Source organism: Mustela nivalis (genome assembly GCF_964662115.1).
Source record: "Mustela nivalis genome assembly, chromosome: X".
Taxonomy (NCBI): Eukaryota; Metazoa; Chordata; class Mammalia; order Carnivora; family Mustelidae; genus Mustela; species Mustela nivalis.
The window spans coordinates 56,555,650-56,575,205 of NC_139040.1; the positions used below are offsets into that span (position 1 = coordinate 56,555,650).

General features: G+C 33.6%; 1 protein-coding gene across 1 annotated transcript in view; it reads right to left on the reverse strand.

The window, feature by feature from the left end:
* Nucleotides 1–19,556, reverse strand: part of LOC309855893 (connector enhancer of kinase suppressor of ras 3-like) — a gene marked incomplete at its 3' end in the record, with an annotated part of 208,545 nt that overhangs the window by 131,823 nt on the left and 57,166 nt on the right. Inside the window, exon 3 of the mRNA XM_082716514.1 lies at nucleotides 18,095–18,133. Within this exon, the coding sequence (XP_082572640.1) occupies nucleotides 18,095–18,133 (39 nt within the window). The remainder of the gene's footprint in view (nucleotides 1–18,094; nucleotides 18,134–19,556) is intronic.

Genomic DNA, 19,556 nt, shown 5'->3' on the forward strand with positions numbered 1-19,556 from the left:
TTGTATATAGAGTATTCGAGAAGAAGAATTTTTTGAAGTTCTTAGTGAAATTCCAGTTAGTTAACTTACAGTGTAATATTAATTTTAGTTGTATAGCATAGTAATTCAACACTTCCATACAACACTCAGTGCTCATCACAAGTGCATGACTTAAGTTCTATCACATACGTAATTCAACCTCCCACCCACCACCCCTCTGGTAACCGTCAGTTTATTCTCTATAGTTAAGAGTTTGTTTCTTAGTTTCTTCTATTTTGTTATCACTGCTCATTAGTTTTGTTTGTTTAATTCCACATATAAGTGAGATCATATGGTATTTGTCTTTCTCTGACTGACTCATGTAGTTTAGCATTATACTTTCTAGCTCCATCCACATCATTGCAAACAGAAAGATTTCATACTTTTTATGGCTGAGTAATAGCCCTTTATATATATGCATGCCACATCTTTGTCCATTCATCAGTTGATGTACATTTGGGCTCTCTCTATACTTTGGTTATTATTAATAATGTTGCTATAAACATTGGGGTGCACATATTCCTTCAAATCAGTATTTTTGTATCATCTGGGTAAACACCTAGCAGTGCAATTGCTGGTTGGAAAGGCAGTTCTATTTGTAACATCTGAGGAAGTTTCATGCAGTTTTCCAGAGTGGTGGCACCAGTTTGCATACCCACCAACAGTGTAAGAGGGTTACTCATTCTCTACATCCTTGCCAACACCTGTGGTTTCCTGCATTGTTAATTTTAGCCATTCTTATTGGTGTGAGGTGATATTTCATTATAGTTTAGATTTGTATTTCCCTGAAAATGAGTGGTGCATGAAACTTCCTTAGTTGATGGACACTTGGACTATTTCCATAATTTGGCTATTGTAAATAACACTGTTATAAACATCATGGTATGTGTATCCCTTTGAATTAGCATTTCTGTACTCTTTGGTAACTACCTAGTTACACAAGGTATTACTATGGATCATAGGGTAGTTCTGTTTTTCATTTTTGAAGAAACTCCATACTGTTTTTCAGAGTGGCTGCACCAGTTTGCATTCCCACCAACAGTGCAAGAGGGTTCCCCTTTCCCAACATCCTCCCCAATACCTGTTGTTTCTTATATTTTTTATTTTCCCCATTTTGACAAGTGTGAGGTGATAGCTCATGGCAGTTTTTGTTTGTATTTCCCTGATGATGAGTGATAGTGAGCATCTTTTCATGTGTCTGTTAGCTATCTGAATGTCCTCTTTAAAAAATATCTATTCTTGTCTTCTACCCATTTTTTAATTATATTATTCATTTTTGGGGTGTTAAGTTTTATAAGTTCTTTATGCATTTTGGAAACTAACCTTTTATCAGATTTGTCATTTGCAAACACCTTTTTTCATTCCATACGTTGCCTTTTAGTTTTGCTGATTGTTTCCTTTGCTATGCAGAAGCTTTTATTTTGATGAAGTCCCAATAGTTTATTTTTGCTTTTGTTTCCCTTGCCTAAGAAGACATATATAGATAGAAGTTGCTACAGCTGATGTCAAAGAGGTTACTGCCTGTGTTCTTCTCTGGAATTTTTATGGTTTCAGGTCTCACATTTAGATATTTAATCCATTTTGAATTTATTTTTGTGTATGATGTATGATAGTGGTCCAGTTTTAAAATTCTTTTGCATGTTGCTGTCCAGTTTTCCCAATAGCATCTTTAAAGTCAAAGATGGCTTACAATTTTATGTGGCTAAAGGGCCAAATATACTATAATGTAAATAGTATCTTTGTTCACAGAAAAGCACTTACCACTATTAACCAATAATAAATCTTTATTAGAAATTTGAAAGCTATAATAATTTTTTTCTGAAATTTCTTCCTACACTAGGTTAGATATATCAGTTGTTTAAATTAGATATATTAATACTGGAGACCAATACTTTGTGAATTTTTTAGTGTGAAATATAATCATTTTTCTGTAAGTACACATTGTACACATGGTACATAACTGGTGATCCAAAACTAAATGAATCTTTTTTCAAATGGAACATTGTAAATGAAATCCTGGCTTATAATTACAACATATATAACTTATTGAACCCCTACTATATGCTAGGCATTGGACTCAGGATTTACTCATATTATTTCTAATACTCACAACAATGCTACAAGGGAACTGTTTGATCCCAATTCAGTAGATGAAGAAATTGAAGACTAGAAAAGTTAAGTAACTGACTCAAGGTCACACAGTAGTAACACAATTAAAAATTACCTGCTTGAGGTGAAATATGGAAAATATTTTATCTAAACACAATGTGACTTCCCTGCAAAAACAGCTTTTAGCCATTTACACTTAAAATGTCTAAAATCAGATATTCCTGGGGGATAGATGGAATGAAGACCATAGTAGCACACCATACCTTAACACAAAAATGGGTAAAAGCAAAAATAAAGGTCAATAACTTCAAATGTTGCTTATATAAAGCTCCACTCCAATGTGGTAAGCAGGATAGTGGCCCTTCCAAAGATGTTCATGTCATAATCCCTGGAGCCTGTGAATGTGTAATGTTATATGGCAAAAGAGAATTAAAATTGCTTAACAACCAACCTTAAAATTGAGAAGATTATGCTGAATTATTCAAATAAGCTTAGTGCAGTAACACGGGCCCTTAAAAGGAAAAGAGGAAAATGAAAAGATCACAAAGATATCAAAGTGAAAGAAATGTCAGGAGAGATGGAAAGCATGAGATTCAACCAGCCATCTCTGGCTTTGAAGCTGAAGTGTGGGGGCTATAAGGCAAAGAATGTAAATAGCCTCTAAAAGCTAGGACTCTCAGTGACAGCCAGCAAGGAAACAGGTAAAAAACTGAACTCTGACACTAACCTGAATGAATAAGGAAATGGATTTTTTCCTGCTACAACAAGAGAAGAAAAGCAACTCTGCAGACACATTGAATATTGGGCCACTCAGACATATACTAAACTTCCAAGCTACAAAAGTATAAAATAATAAATCGGTAGTGTTGTAAGATCCTAAATTTGTGCTAATTTATTATAGCAGGAATAGAAAACATACAACTGGAGTTACCTTTTTCAGGGTTACTATTGAGATGGATGCCTCCTGTTACTATCTTCCTATTTCAGTCTTCACCTCAAACTCCCCTCTTCTTCATTTGTTTACCACCCTGATGTTTCCTACTCTCATAACATTTGGTGGTGTATTTATTTTTTAAAAAGTATTGGAAGTTTACTGAAGGATGTTATATAGGTACCACAAATAATACTAAAGATATCATTCAATATGCAGACCTTTGCATTCAGACAGGGTAATCATTTTAACAGTTAATACTTTCCTACAGTGACTTCCTCTGTATGATTAAAATGCTGGGTATGAGGTTAGGTTTTTTACATTATTCCACAAATAATGGATACCATGCATGTTATCGTGAATGGCTGGACTTCATTCTTTCTCACGGTTGAATAATATTCTACTGCATATACACAGTAAGTCTTCTTTTATCTATTCATTCATTGATAGACAGGTTGTTTCCATATCTTTGCTATTGTGAATAATGCTGCAATAAGCATGGAATAACAAATACGTTTTTGATATCCTGTTTTTGTTTCTTTTACAAATAAATCTGGAAGTGGGGGTGTTGGATCATATGACAGTTCTATTTATAAATTTTAAAGAAACCTTCATGCTATTTTCCATGGTGGCTATACGAATTTACATTCCCACCAGTAGTGCACAAGTGTTCCCTTTTCTCCATATCCTCATCAACACTTGCTGTCTCTTTGTCTTTTTGATGACAGCCGTTCTAACAGGTGTGAGGTGATATTTCTTGTGGTTTTGCTTTATATATAAAAAATATGAATTAACAGAATCAGAGAGTAGAATGCTGGTTACCAGGGACTGGGCTTTGGGAAAATGGAGAGATATTGGTCAAAATGTCTGAACTTTAAATTAGAAGATGAACAAGTTCTAGAGATCCAATGTACAATATTGTAATTATAGTCAGCAATACTATGTGATATACTTCAAACTTGCTAAGAGATGATATCTTAAATATTCTTATCAGAGAAAAATAATAATTATGTGACATGATAGAGGCGTTAGCCAAAGCTACAGTAGTAATTATATTGCAATATATAAATATATCAAATCAACATGGTTGTATACCTTAAACTCATACAATGTTATTAGTCAATTATATCTCAAAAAAATGCTTGATAACACGCAGAATCACTCAAAGATTTTTAATGAAACAATGGTATTGTTTTTCAGTGGATAACTAGAGCTGGCATTTAATAGTTTGATAAAGGTAACTTAAGAACCATCAGAAATTTGGCAAACTGGTGGCTAAATATAGCCATTATTAAAAATAAAGTAAGCTTACAATTACCTGAATTATGTTAAAAACAAAGGTAGTAAATTCTCAAAACTCACTTTTCATTGTTTTACCACATTTTTCTACTCCATTCTCTTGAGTCATTTAAATCTATTATATCTATAAGGTGTTATACTACTGTACATTTCTTCCCAACTGCATCATGATGATGGATTGAAATCAGACACAGAATATCTTCACCATGGAAACTGACAAACTTCTGATTCTATAAATCAAGTGCAGGGCTAGTGGCTCAGTATAAATTTTGCACACTGTTTCCCTATTCTCAAGTTATCCAGTAGGCATACTGCCTCAGAGCTGACCTGCCTGGGTCCCACTAATACCACAGACAACAAGCTCAACTCACAGCAGACAGAGAGTCTGTACAGATGACCGCACTAAAAGGAAAAGTGACTCAAACAGAAGAGCAGGGCATAAGCAACACATTAAAATACTCTTCTGAAGTGCCAGGGTACTGCGGAAACTTTTCTGGATAAAGTCACTACTTTCCAGAGCAGAAGACATAGATTAGTTTTTCTTTCTTTCTTTCCTTCTTTCTTTTTTTAGTTTTTGTTTAAAGCTGAATTGCTTAACACACAGAAACAGACACAGGGAGGCAGACAAAATGAAGAGATAGAGAAATTTATCCCAAATGAAAGAACAGAGCAAGTCCATAGCCAGAGAGCTAAGTAAAACAGATATAAGTAACATGTCAGAAAGAGCATTTAAAGCAATGATTATAAAGATACTCACTGGACTTGAAAAAAGAATACAAGATATGAGCAAGACCCTTAATATAAGATAATAAATAACATAGCAGAGATAAATGGCTCAATTAATGAAATGAGAAACATGTTTGATGGAATAAACAACATAATGAAGGAAGCAGAGGAATGAATTTAGTGACACAGATGACAGAATAATGGAAAGTAATCAAAGCTGATCAAAATAAAGAAAAAGCAGTTGTACAAAATGAGAATAGACCTAGGGAAATCAATGACTCCATCAAATGTAATAACATTCATACTGTATGAGTCTGAGAAGAAGAGGAGACAGAAAAAGGGGCAGAAAACTTGAGGAAATAATAACTGAAAACTTCCTTAATAGGGGGAATGAAACATATATTGAGATCCAAGAAGCACAGGGAACTCCCATCAAAGTCAACAAAAGCAGACCAACACTAAGATATGTTCTAATTAAATTTGCAAAATATAGTTATAAAGAAAAAATCTTAAAAGCAGCAAGACAGAAGAAGTCCTTAATTTACAAAGGAAGACCTATAAGGCTAGCTGCAGACTTCTCAACAGAAACATGACAAGCCAGAAAGCAGTGGCATGATATATTCAATGTGCTGAATGGGAAAAATATGCACCCAAGAATACCCAGCAAGGCTATCATTCAGAAAAAAGGGAGAGATAAAAAGCTTCCGAGAGAAACAAAAACTAAAGGAGTTGATGACCACTAAACCACCCCTGCAATAAATATTAATGGAGATTTTTTTTAGTAGAAAGAAGACTCCAGAAGTGAAAGTATAATGGTAGGGAACACAAAAGCAGTAAAAATAAATATTTCTTTAAAAATATTAATTGAGGAATTCACAAAATAAAGGGTATAAAATATAACAATTTATAACTAAAATATAGGGAGAATAGGAACAAGAATTGGTTCAAACATGCATGACTTTATAATACAGACTGCTAAATGCAGAAGAGGTCATACACAAGCCTAACGGTAGCCATATATCCATATATCAAAAATCACTAGTAAATATGCAAAAAATAAAGAGAAAGAAATCCAAATACATTACTAAGGAAAACCAGCAGATCATGAAAGAGAAAAAGACAAGGATCAGAGAAAAACTTCAGAAACAACCACAAAATGAGTAACAGAATGACAAAAATACATATCTAGCAATAATTACTTTGCATGTAAATGTACTAAATGCGCCAATCAAAAGTTATAGGGTGACAATATAGATACAAAAACAATAACCAGCAATATGCTCCCTACAAGAGACACAGTTTAGACCTAAAGACACCTGCAGATTCAAAGTAAGGGCATGAAGAAACATCTACATGCATACGGATGTTTGAAGAAAGCCATGGTAGCAATACTTATATGAGACAAAAACAGACTATAAGACAAAGACTGTAACAAGATAAAAAGGAGGGCACTATATAATAATAAAGGGGTGAGTTCAACAAGAAGATATAAGAATTGTAAATATTCATCCAACAGAAGAACACCCAAATACACAAAAGAGTTAACACCAAGCATAATTACACTAATGATAATAACAGTAATAATAGGGGATTTAAAACCCCCTTTACATCAATGAACAGATCATCTGAACAGAAAACTAACAAAGAAACGACAGTTTTAGAGGAACACACTGGAACAGATGGATTTAAAGATACATTCAGAACATTCCGTCCTAAAACAACAGAATACATGTTCTTTTCAAACGCACATGGAACATTCTTCAGCATAGATAATATATCCCATAAAACCAGTCTCAACGAATTCAAGAAGATTAAAGTTATACCATGCATCTTTCCTGATTGCAACACTATGAAATTAAAAATTAAACACAAGAAAATATCTGGAAAGAACATACATACAAGGAAGGTTAAATAATATTCTATTAAACATGAAGGGGTCAACCAGGAAATCAGAGAAGAATTAAAAAAATACATGGGCTCTGAAAAACAATCTGAGGGTTTTGAAGGGGCAGGGGGTGTGAAGTTGGGTGAGCCCGGTGGTGGGTATTATGGAGGGCATGTATTGCATGGAGCACTGGGTATGGTGCATAAACAATGAATTCTGATACACTGAAAAGAAATTTAAAAAATTAAAAATTAAAAAAATACATGAAAAAAAATGAAAATGAAAACACAATGGTCCAAAACATACGGAATGCAGCAAAAGATCTTCTAAGAAAGACATATATAAACATGCACACCAACCTCAAGAAACAAGAAAAATCACAAATAAATAACCTACACTTACACCTAAAGGAGCTAGAAATAAAACAACAAACAAAACCTAAAACCAGTAGAAGGAAGGAAATGATAAATATTAGAGCAAAAAGAAATGATATCAAAACTGAAAAAAACAATAGAACAGATTAATGAAAACAGGAGCTGGTTCTTTGGGGAAAAAATAAGTGAAACTGATAAAACTCTAGCCAGATTTATCACAAAAAGAGAAAGGATTCAAATAAATAAAATCACAAATGACAGAGGATAAATAACAACCAATACCAAAGCAATACAATTTTAAGAGAGTATTAAATATGCCAACAAATTGAACAACCTGAAAGAAATGGATAAATTACTAGAAACATATAAACTACTAAAACTGAAACAGGAAGAAACAGAAAAGTTGAACAGACTGATAACCAGCAAAGAAATTTAATCAGTAATCACAAATCTCCTAACAAATTAAAGTCCATGATCATAGGGCTTCACAAATTAATTTTACCAAACAATTAAAGAAGAGTTAATACCTGTTCTTCTCAAATTAGTCCCCCCAAAATGGAAGGAAAACTACAAGTTCACTCTATGAGGCAAGCATTGACCTTTTAAGAAAACTAGATAGGGGTGTCTGGGTGGCTCAGTCATTAAGCATCTGGCTTGGCTCAGGTCATGATCCCAGGGTCCTCGGATCAAGGCCCGCACTGGGCTCCCTACTCTGCGGAGAGCCTGCTTCTCCCTTTCACACTCCCCCTGCTTGTGTTCTCTCTCTCTCTCTCTTTCTGTCAAATAAATATATAAAATCTTAAAAAAAAAACAGATAAAGTTTCCAGTAAAAAAGAGAACCAAGAGGCCAAAATCTCTGATGAACATATATGCAAAAATTCTCAACAAAATACTAGCAAATTGAATTCAACAATACATCAAAAAAAATTCAACATGAACAAGTGAGAATTATTGCTGGGTTTCAAGTATGGTTCAATATTCACAAATCAATCAACGTGTTACATCACATCAATAAAAGAAAGAATAATAACCATATGATCATGTCAATAGATGAAGAAATAGCATTTATAAAAGTATGACAGGCATTGATAAGAAAAATCTTCAACAACATAGGTTTAGAGAGAGCAGAACTCAACATAATAAATACCATATGAAAAACCCAGAGATAGGGGTGCCTGGGTGGTTCAGTGGGTTAAAGCCTCTGCCTTCAGCTCAGGTCATGATCCCAGGGTCCTGGGATTGAGTCCAGCATCAGGCTCTCTGCTCAGCAGGGAGTCTGCTTCCTCCTCTCTCTCTCTCTCTGCCTGCCTCTCTGCCTACTTGTGATCACTGCCAAATAAATAAACAAAATCTTAAAAAAAAAAACCAGAGATAATATCACCCTTAATGGGAAAAGAAGACTTTCATTATTTGTAGATGACATGATACTCTATATAGAAAACCCCAATGACTCTACCAAAAAACTGCTAGAACTGATGAATGTATTCAGTAAAGTCAAAAGATACAAAATCAATCTGAAAATATCTGTTGTATTTCTATATAGCAATTATGAAATAGCAGAAACATAGATGAAGAAAAGCCCCATTTACAACTGCACCAAAAATAATAAAATACCTAAGAATAAACCTAACCAAAGAGTTGAAAGCCCTCTACTCTGAAAACTACAAAACACTAAAAAAAGAAATTGCAAGATGACACAAAGAAGTCAAAAGACATTCTATATTCATAGATTAGAGGAAAAAATATTCTTCAAAAATCTATTCTACACAAAGCAGTCTACACATTTTATATAATCCCTATCAAGATAGCAACATCATTTTACAAAGAACTAGAACAAACAATCCTAAAATTTGTATGGAACCACAAAAGATACTGAGGAGCCAATGCAACCTTGAAATAGAAAAGCAAAGCCAAAGGCATCACAATTATAGACTTCACGTTGTATTATGCAGCTGTACCAAAACAGTATGGTATTGGCACAAAAATAGATACAGAGTTCAATAGAATAGTATAGAAAACCCAGAAATAAACCCATGAGTATACTGTCAATTAATCTTTGACAAGGCAGGAAAGAATATCCAATGGGAAAAAGAAAGTCTCTACAACAATTGGTGCTGGACAGCAACATGCAAAAGAAAGAAAATGGCTAACTTTATTACAACATACACAAAAATAAAATCAAAATTGATTAAAAGACCTAAACATGAGACCTGAAACCATAAAAATCCTAGAACAAAACAAAGGCAGTAACCTCTTTGACACTAGCCTTACCAACTCTTTTTAGATGTGTCTCCTGAGCCAAGGGAAGAAAAACAAAACTAAGCTGCTGAAACTAAATCAAAATAAAAAATCTTCTTCACAGTAAGGAAATAATCAATAAAACTAAAAGACAGACTATGGAATGGGAGAAGATATTTGCAAATGGCATACCTAATAAAGGGTCAGTATCCAAAATGTAAATGGATCTTATAAAACTCAATACCCAAAAAGCAAATAATCTACTTTAAAAATGGGTAGAAGACATGCACAGACATTTATCCGAAGAAGATATACACTTGACCAACAGACATGAAAAGATGCTCAACATCACTTATCATCAAGAAAATAAAAATTAAAATTAGAATGAGATATCACCTCACAATATTAATAATAGCTAAAATAAAAAACACAAGGAACAACAGGTGTTGGCAAGGATGTGGAGAAAGGGAACCCTCTTACACTGTTGGTGGAAATGCAAACCGGTGCACTCACTGTGGAAAACAGTAAGGAAGTTCTTCAAAATGTTAAAAATAGAACTACCTTATGATCCAACAATCACACTACTGGATATTTTCCTAAAGAATATAAGAACACTAATTCAAAGGGATACATGAACCCCTGTATTTATAGCAGCATTATTTACTATGCCAAGATATGAAAGTAGCCCAAGTGTCCATCCAATGATGAATGGATAAAGAAGAAGTGGTATATATATACAATGGAATAATATCCAGCCATAAAAAAGAATGGAATCTTGCCATTTAAAATGACATGTATGGAGCTAGAAAGTATAAAGCTAAGAGAAATAAGTTAATTAGATAAAGACAAATAGTATGTGATTTCACTCCTATGTGGACTTTATTATTTTTTAAAAGAATTTATTTATTTATTTGACAGAAACCGATGGAGTCACCCAGGAGCCCTGCCCTGGTGTGGAATATAAGAGAAAAACCAAACAAACAAACAAGGAAAGGGAAAAAATAAGAGATAGACAAAGCAAGAATATCTATTATAGAGAACAGCCTGATTACCAGAGGGTAGGTTGGTGAGGGAATGGATTAAGTAAGTGATGAGGATTATGAAATGTTCTTGTCATGATGAGCACAGGGTGATGTATGGAAGTTTTGAAGTACTATACTGTACACCTGAAACTATTTTAAAACTGTATTTGAACTTACCTCACACCTGTCAGAATGGCCAAAATCAACAATAGAAGAAACATTAGATGCTGGTGAGGATGTGGATTCCCACACTGTTAGTGGGAATGCAAACTGGTGTGGCCACTCTGGAAAACAGTATGGAAGTTCCTAAAAAATTAAAAATATAGCTGCCCTACAATCCAGCAGCTGCACTACTAGTTATTTACGCAAAAAACACAAAAATACTAATTCAAAGGATACATGTATTTACTCAAACAATACAAAAATACCAATTCAAAGGATACATGTACCCTGATGTTTATATCAGCATTATCTACAATAGCCAAGTTACAGAAATAGTACAAATGTCCACTGACTGATGAATGGATAAAGATGTAGTACACACACACACAAACACACATACATATACATGCACATATACATATATACCATATATACACATATATGTGCCATGAAATATTATTCAGCCATAAAAAGAATGAAAACTTGCCATTTGTATCAACATGGATGGAACCACAAAGAATTAAGTTATGCAAATAAGTCAGAGAAAGACAAATACATGATTTCGCTCATATGTGGAATTTAAGAAACAAAACTAATGAACATGGAGGGGAAGAGAGGAAAACCAAGAAACAGACTATTAACTGTATAGAACAGATAATTACTTGAGGGAAGGTAGGCAGGAGATGGATTAAATAGGTGATGTGTATTAAGGAAGGCAATTATTGTGACAAGCACTGGGTGTTGATTAATCCCTAAATTCTATACCTGAAAATAATATTATGCTCTATGTTAACTAACTGGAATTTTAAAAAAAATTAGGGAAAGGAAAAAAAAAGATAACTAAGTTGAAACTAGTCCTCTCACAAGTAAAAAAAAAAAAAGAAATATCTGAAATTACAGATAATCAGATCTATAATCCCATGATATCACCAGCCTGGCATTTACAACAATTATTTCAACGAATAGGAAAACTGATTTATTTTATGCAATATAAATACAAATCTGTATGATACTGCAAGACTTGCCTTCCTTGTGCGACTGATGGAATTTAAAGTTGAGTTTACAAGCTATACAAACCTTCATATTGATAATAACAGTTTGTACTTCCATGTGCAACTGGAATCTCATTTAATTCATCTCTCTGATTGACATCTGAAATAGTTGTAAATATTGTGACTGAGTACTGTATTCTATATACTTCAGCCTGTTAACAGGAATCACTCATTTATTAACAGAAGCTAATGAGTTTAAAAGCTATTTCCACAAATAATGTGGAAGACCCATTCTCACTGTGCTTTAATCAAGGTGAAGGCTCTAATCAACCAGCTCCAGTACTACTAAATAGTGATTTGGCTAGCAACTGCCTGGAAAAATAGGTAAGTATAATCCTTACAATGTGTGGCATGTCCAAATAGAAATAGTTATTAGGGAAGCATCATTATCTATGAGGATGCTGGAAAGTAACTACATCATCTGACTGTTAAAATGATTCAGTAAGACTGGTACACATAGTACTTAATACAGTGTCAAGTGTTCAGTTACTTTTAATAAATGGTGCTAGTATTTTGTTCTTGTTAACATTTTTCTGCTCCATTTAGCCTAACAGATACTTGTTAAAAACCTGCAGCTTTTTTAAAGCTAGATCATATAAAAATCACAATAATAGTTGGTTAGTATCGATATAATTTTATAAAATTTATTCTGCATAATTAGTGTATTAACTAATTAAATTAAAAATAATCAGGTATTATATGAGTAAATTTAATACACATATATAAACAATATGAATCTGTCATTAAAGAGAATCTAAAATTTCAAAAATAATAAAATAAAAACACATTTTTAATAAAAATAAGTATAATAATAAAGAAAGAGCTCTTAATTATAGCGAACAATCTGATGGTTACTAGAGAGAAGGGAGGTGGGACACTGTGTTAAATAAATGATGCAGATTAAGAAGTGCACTTATGATGAGCACTGAGTAATGCATGAAATTGCTGAATCACTATATTGTACACCTGAAACTAATATAACACTGTATATTAGCTAACTGGAATGTAAATAAAAACTTAAAAAATCAACAAATGTATTCTCTGAAAATTGGCTATATGGAACTTATAATAAAGAGCACCACACATTTTATTATTTAATTTTGGGCTACCTACCTTAATATCAGTAATATATATACCATATATGTTCATATATATTTATATATCTATCTTAATCTGTATTTATATATCATGCCTGTTTTTTCCAAACAACCAGTTCAACATTTGCCAGGACACCACTGACTTACAATTTCACTTTTTTAAGCTAATTTTCATTCATTCTGTTAAGACAGTTAGACTTAAGTACATAGATGCAAAAAAGAGTAAGTAAAAAATTCCTGCCATCTAAAAAGGGCATAGCATCCAAGGATACTAAGAATCCTGAGTACTTTGACATGTGACAAACTCAAAGATAACCATTTTTTTTCCTTCTCTATGAAGTGTGGTGATAACCAAAACATGAGGGAAAGGGAACCTATAAAGTGACTCTTTAAACAAAGTTAACAGTAATCTCTGTGGACCTTATGAATCAAGGGGTTAGGACTCTATATTAGACTATGACTTCTCCACAACTTCTATTCATAGAAATCCAAAACATTACAGGCATCCACAATGACTCTCCAAGCTAATCCTTCTTTTACATCCTTATCAAAAAAAAAAAAAAAGTTGTGGTCTTTCATTCTCTCTCAAATATACGTTGTGCTCCTCAATCCCTCAAACTTTTTTTTTTTTTTAACTTGAGATGATCATTCCTAATGAACTCCTAGTTGAAGAGTGTTGTCTCTTATATACTTTTAAGGACTTTATCATCAGTTCTGAATTTACTCATCTATCTATTCTAAGAAGGGCTATGATAAAAAGCTTATGGTTAAAACACTGTGCTATATGGTTAAAAAAAAAAAGTCTCCTCATGGTCTGCTCTAACAGCCTCAAATTCATATATTATTTATGTATGTTGATTTTTTCAGAGAAACCCTGCCCCTTTTTGAATGAGGAAAATTTATGGAAGGATCTGTAAAGCATTTTTTAATCCTGAAAGTATGTGTGTGTGTGTGTGTGTGTGTGTGTATATGTGTGTGTCTCTGTGTGCGACACACACAGACACACACATATATATACACACCATATATATACACACACATATATATACACACCATATATATACACACACATATATATGCAACATATATATATATAAACTTTATATATGTAGGTGTATATATATATATATACTTTATATATTTATGTATTTTTCAGATGGTAAAAGATGGTAAAGCTTAAAATGTAAGTTGTTAATATGTATGTGTGTATATATATATATATATATAGATGTTAGTATATGTGTGTATATAAGCTGTTAATATGTATGTATACACATATAAACTTTATATATATATAAACTTTATATATATATGAATGTATTTTGCAGATCATGAAAGATGGTAAAACTTACAAATGTAAGCTATTAATATTATAGCTTTTATTGTTATCATCACTATTTTTCAAGATGCCTGGGCTCCTTTCTTTTTCATTCTTTAAAAAATATATATTTTATTTATTTATTTGACAGAGAAAGAGAGTGAGAGAGAGCACAAGAGAGTAGAATACCAAGCAGATGGAGAGGGAGAAGCAGACTCCCCACTGAGCAGAGAGTCTAACATGGGACTCCATCCCAGGACACTGGGATCATGACTCGAGCTGAAGGCAAATGCTTAACTGACTGAGCCACTCATTCTTTCCTTCTCATTCTTTTGTAAAAATATTTTATTTGTTTATTTGACAGACAGAGATCACAAGTAGGCAGAGAGGGAAATGGGGAGGGGGGAAGCAGGCTCCTCAATGAACAGAGAGCCCGCTGCGGGGCTCGATCCCAGAACCCTGGGATCATGACCTGAGCTGAAGGCAGAGGCTTTAACCCAGTGAGCCACCCAGGTGCCCCTCCTTCTCATTCTTAAAACCTGCTGTTTTGGGCCAGCAATTGCAAAGGATTTAATTGTCTGAAAAAAGTAGAAAAGTCAGGAATGCTGAAAAGTGAATTAGAGAGTTAACATTAAAGCTAAAGATTAAACTAACAAAGAACCTTTAATGGTAGTTAGCAGTCTGATTTTAATCAGTCATATTTCTGCACAAGGGAATGTTTGAGGATAATGCCAAAGAACGATTATTCTGGATAAACTTTGTAATGTGTATTGGAGCAGAAAGCCAAGAGACTGTGGTATACAGCTCTTCAATACTACTATTACTACTAGAAAGGAGGAGGAAGAGGAGAAATAGGAGGAGGAGGCAGTAGCAGCAATGGAGTGGAAGGAAGAGATGGAGGAGGGAAAGAAATAGCTGCTACAGCTAGTACTAGGAACTATACACAAAAATTAAAGTTAATTATCTCAGGTAATACAACAATTTTAGCATTGTCATGATCTCTATTTTGCAGATACAGCAAGGGAAGTTCTGAGCCAGTGAGTATTATGTGCAACATCATAGCTAGTAAGTTTTATCTGGAATGTAAACCTAGGCAGCCTGACTCTAGAGCCCAAATACTAAACCTGAATTCTAAATTCCAATTCTGAATAGTTTAAAGATTTGATTTATTTAAGGTGCCATACTCCCAACCAATTGAATGCATTTCCAACAGTACTCTTGAATTAAAAGCTAATTTTAAAAAAATCTACAATAATCAGAAGTATCTGTAGATAAATGAGTGTGATGCCCCAAGATAAGATTAACTGAAATAGCATTTTTTTAATGCTAGGTGAAATGAGTCAGCCAGAGAAAGATAAATAGCCTATAATTTCGCTAACACATGGAATTTAAGGAACAAAAGAAAATGAACAAAGGACAAGAGAGACAAACAAAGAACCTGAGACTCTTAAATATATAGGGAACAAACTGGTGGTTGCCAGAGGAGACATGGGTGAGAGGATGGGTGAAATAGGTGAAGGGAATTAAGAGTATGCTTAGAATGAAAGCACCAAGTAATGTATAGAACTGTCAAAACGCTGTATTGTATACCTGAAACCAATGTAACATGGTGTGTCCATTATAATTAAATTAATTTTAAAAATCTTTCCATAGTTTGGCTATTGTGGACATTGCTGCTATAAACATTCGGGTGCATGTGCCCCTTTGGATCACTACGTTTGTATCTTTAGGGTAAATACCCAATAGTGCAATTGCTGGGTCATAGGGCAGTTCTATTTTCAACATTTTGAGGAACCTCCATGCTGTTTTCCAGAGTGGCTGCACCAGCTTGCATTCCCACCAACAGTGTAGGAGGGTTCCCCTTTCTCTGCATCCTCGCCAGCATTTGTCATTTCCTGACTTATTTATTTTAGCCATTCTGACTGGTGTGAAGTGATATCTCATTGTGGTTTTGATTTGGGGGCTTAAGTGGGTAGGAGAAGAATAAATGAAACAAGATGGGATTGGGAGGGAGACAAACCATAAGTGACTGTTAATCTCACAAAACAAACTGAGGGTTGCTGGGGGGAGGGGGTTTGGGATAAGGGGGTGGGATTATGGACATTGGGGAGGGTATGTGCTTTGGTGAGTGCTGTGAACTGTGTAAACCTGGTGATTCACAGACCTGTACCCCTGGGGATAAAAATATATGTTTATAAAAAATAAAAAATTTAAAAAAAATCTTAAAAAAATGAAACAGCATTTGATAAAATTTTACTGGAGAACTCTATTCTCTAACTATTCTAACTATAATTGCTAATATATTTGTATTTTTCCTTTAGAAGCTACTATAGACACTAAAAAAATAGTGTAGCAGTAGGTTGAAAGTGATTAAAAGCAGAGGTTATATGAACCCCCCCAAAATCTCAAAACTCAGGAAAGAGTGTATCATTCTTCAAAAGTCACTAAACAGAAAAACTCTGCAATTAGGCTATCTTCAAGTTATCTATCTTATTATTCACTGCTAATAAGGAACAATCAAATTTTCTGATTGTTTACATATCCAACTTAATCCCAAGTATGATAATGACATACATATCTAATTTAATCCCACCAAGGATGACAATGACATATTTTTAAAAATCCACAAATTATGAACTCATACACAAACAATCTATACTAAGTTGGTTGCCTAGAAGGCAACTTACAAATGAATCTCTAAGTGTCCTTTTCATACCTGCTGTAGCTATGTTTGTGGTGTGTGGGGGGGGGGTAGGTGGGGGGGGGGAGAGAGTAATAGTATGTGAATTCCTGAAAATTTACTCAGAAAATATGTTTATCCCTCTATGAGGTGCTCAAATGGCTCAGTCAGTTAACTTCTGACTCATGATCTCAGGGTCTTGAGATCAAGCCCCCGCATTGAGCTCTGTCCTCAGCTGCAAGGGGGTGAGTCTGCTTGAGATTTTTTCTCTCCATCTCCTCTGCCCCTCCCCACTGTGCTTGCTTTTTCTCTAAAATAAATAAATCTTTAAAAAAATGTGTTTAGCCCTCTATCTTAAAGGCCAATTGTTTAAGCAAGAGGTTCTACTTTAACCAAATGTTTGAAATATTAAATTGTGTACTTTCAGCCTGACTCCCAAATGTAAAATGCCAAATTTTCAAAGGAAAAAACAACTGATCAATAATATATTTTCTTACAGTAACTGTAGTTTTTCTAAGTTCTGTGACTAAAAATTTAAAAATTAGTATCTCTTTGCTGAAATACATTCATGCTTCAATAATGCTTCTGTATATTCACTTCTGAGTATTCAAATTCTTCTCACTGACAAAAATACATCTCTAAGACAGTGGTAAATTAATTAAAAGAAATTTTCTGGTGAACAGATACATATTTTACAAAAAAAAATGGACAAAAACAGAAAAATCCCCACTATTTTAGAAACTCTTATACACTAGCAGAAACAAAAAATAACATAACTGTCCAGCAATCATAACTAACACAGAAGATAAAGGAGGTGGCAATATATTCAACTACCATGACATCCAAAAGCCCAGAGCCAAAAGAGATCAAGCACTAAAACTTTAACAGAAACAGAATTAAATATTATCCATGCAGAGTGAACCAGTAAGTCATCCAGATGTTTCCAGCCGGATATTTGGTATACTGTGAAAAGATACCATTTGACTCACTTTTTCCCACATTGTAGGCAGCTGTTAATAGTAGCAATTCCAAGACAATTTAGTAACTATACTTTGAACCATAAAATTATAAATCTCAGTACATCCTGCCCCATCACACTTGTCTTTAGTATTGCAACAAATAATTTTTTACTTAGATTTCCTCAATAGATTTTTTGTTGGTGTTACTACTATTGTTTTCTTACCTGATCTTCTCCTTGCATATCTTTCTTCTCAACTTTGTCCTAAGGGGGAAAAAATCAAGACAATTTAATGGAGCATATACAGTCAAAAAGAGGAAGCTTTATTTTAAAGAGAAGTTAAGCTGTTAATAAAAGTAAAGATAAGGTGAACTATAATTTATGTTCAGTGAGCTTCAACTCTACTTCTATGAGAATTAAGCTTAAATGCATGACATGCTAGTATTTTAGTGCAGTTATTTAATTATCTACAAATTGTATTTACATCCAACCAACATATCTATATCTCACAAAATATTTATGTTTGGAGACACTCTGTAAAAGAGCTCTTTAAGATAAAAAGAAATTCCAATTTCTTAAGCTTCTGGCATCTCTCCCATAAGATTACTGACCGTCCTTCTAAAATAATATGTTAAGTATTTAGTTTCCACCCCATGCCCTAAGAAAAAATTCACCTGAGTCTGAAGACTTGCACTCTTGGCAATTTCATTTCTCAGAAAAGAAAAACATGATAAGAACAGTTTATCTGGTCCAAATTTTGAGCAAAAAATAACTATTTATAAAACCTAGAAGCCTTGGGAAAAAGTGACCATGTCATGTCATCTTATAGTTAGTAAGTAGTAATGAAGGAAGGGAATGGTAGGCATAGTCAGACACATGTCTTGCTATTAATAGAATGACATTTCCAAGCAGCTGTCCAAATAGTTCAAGTCCCCCATTACAACTGTAACTTACCTCAGAGTCAATATAAAAAACCAACCAGCTAACAATTCTGGAATTTAAATAATGATGAATGAACTTGAGGAAATTCCTGCTCTATAGGCTACTTAAGTGATAAACTGCCTATAGTGAGAGAATAACACAGTTTCCTTAACTTTTGTTTTACCATGCAGTCAGCTATTGTGGAACCCAGATATCTATTCAAACAGTGGCCAAGACATTAGTTTTTTTTATATCACACATCTTTAGTCCTTATATTTAACTGTAGTTTCTATTAAGAGTAGAAAAATGAGACTGTAGAAGACCAAAAGATAGCATTATTTAGATTTCTCAGCTTTATAATTATTTAAGGTTTCCCTCTTAGAAAGTTAAAGAATAGAATGAAAGGAAGATGACCTTTAATTGCAAATATATATTGATGATAAGTCATAACAAGAACTATAAAAACCGACAGATATGAAAATAAGTTGTGTCAGCTTTCTTCACAGAACAGAGAACCATTCATTTATTTCTGGGTAAAAAGGAAGATGACTGAAATAATTGAACACTGAGTTTAGTTCATCTTCAATATAATTATAATGAAGAATGAATAGAAGACAGAAAAAGTGATAAAGTAATAATGTTTTAAAACATAGAATTAGTTAGCCAGTACTATGATACCACAGAAAGCAGAGCAAGACTCTGGTTTACACTCATAAGCAGTAACAGTTATTTTCATATCTAGGTATTTTCTCATTCCTACTATAAT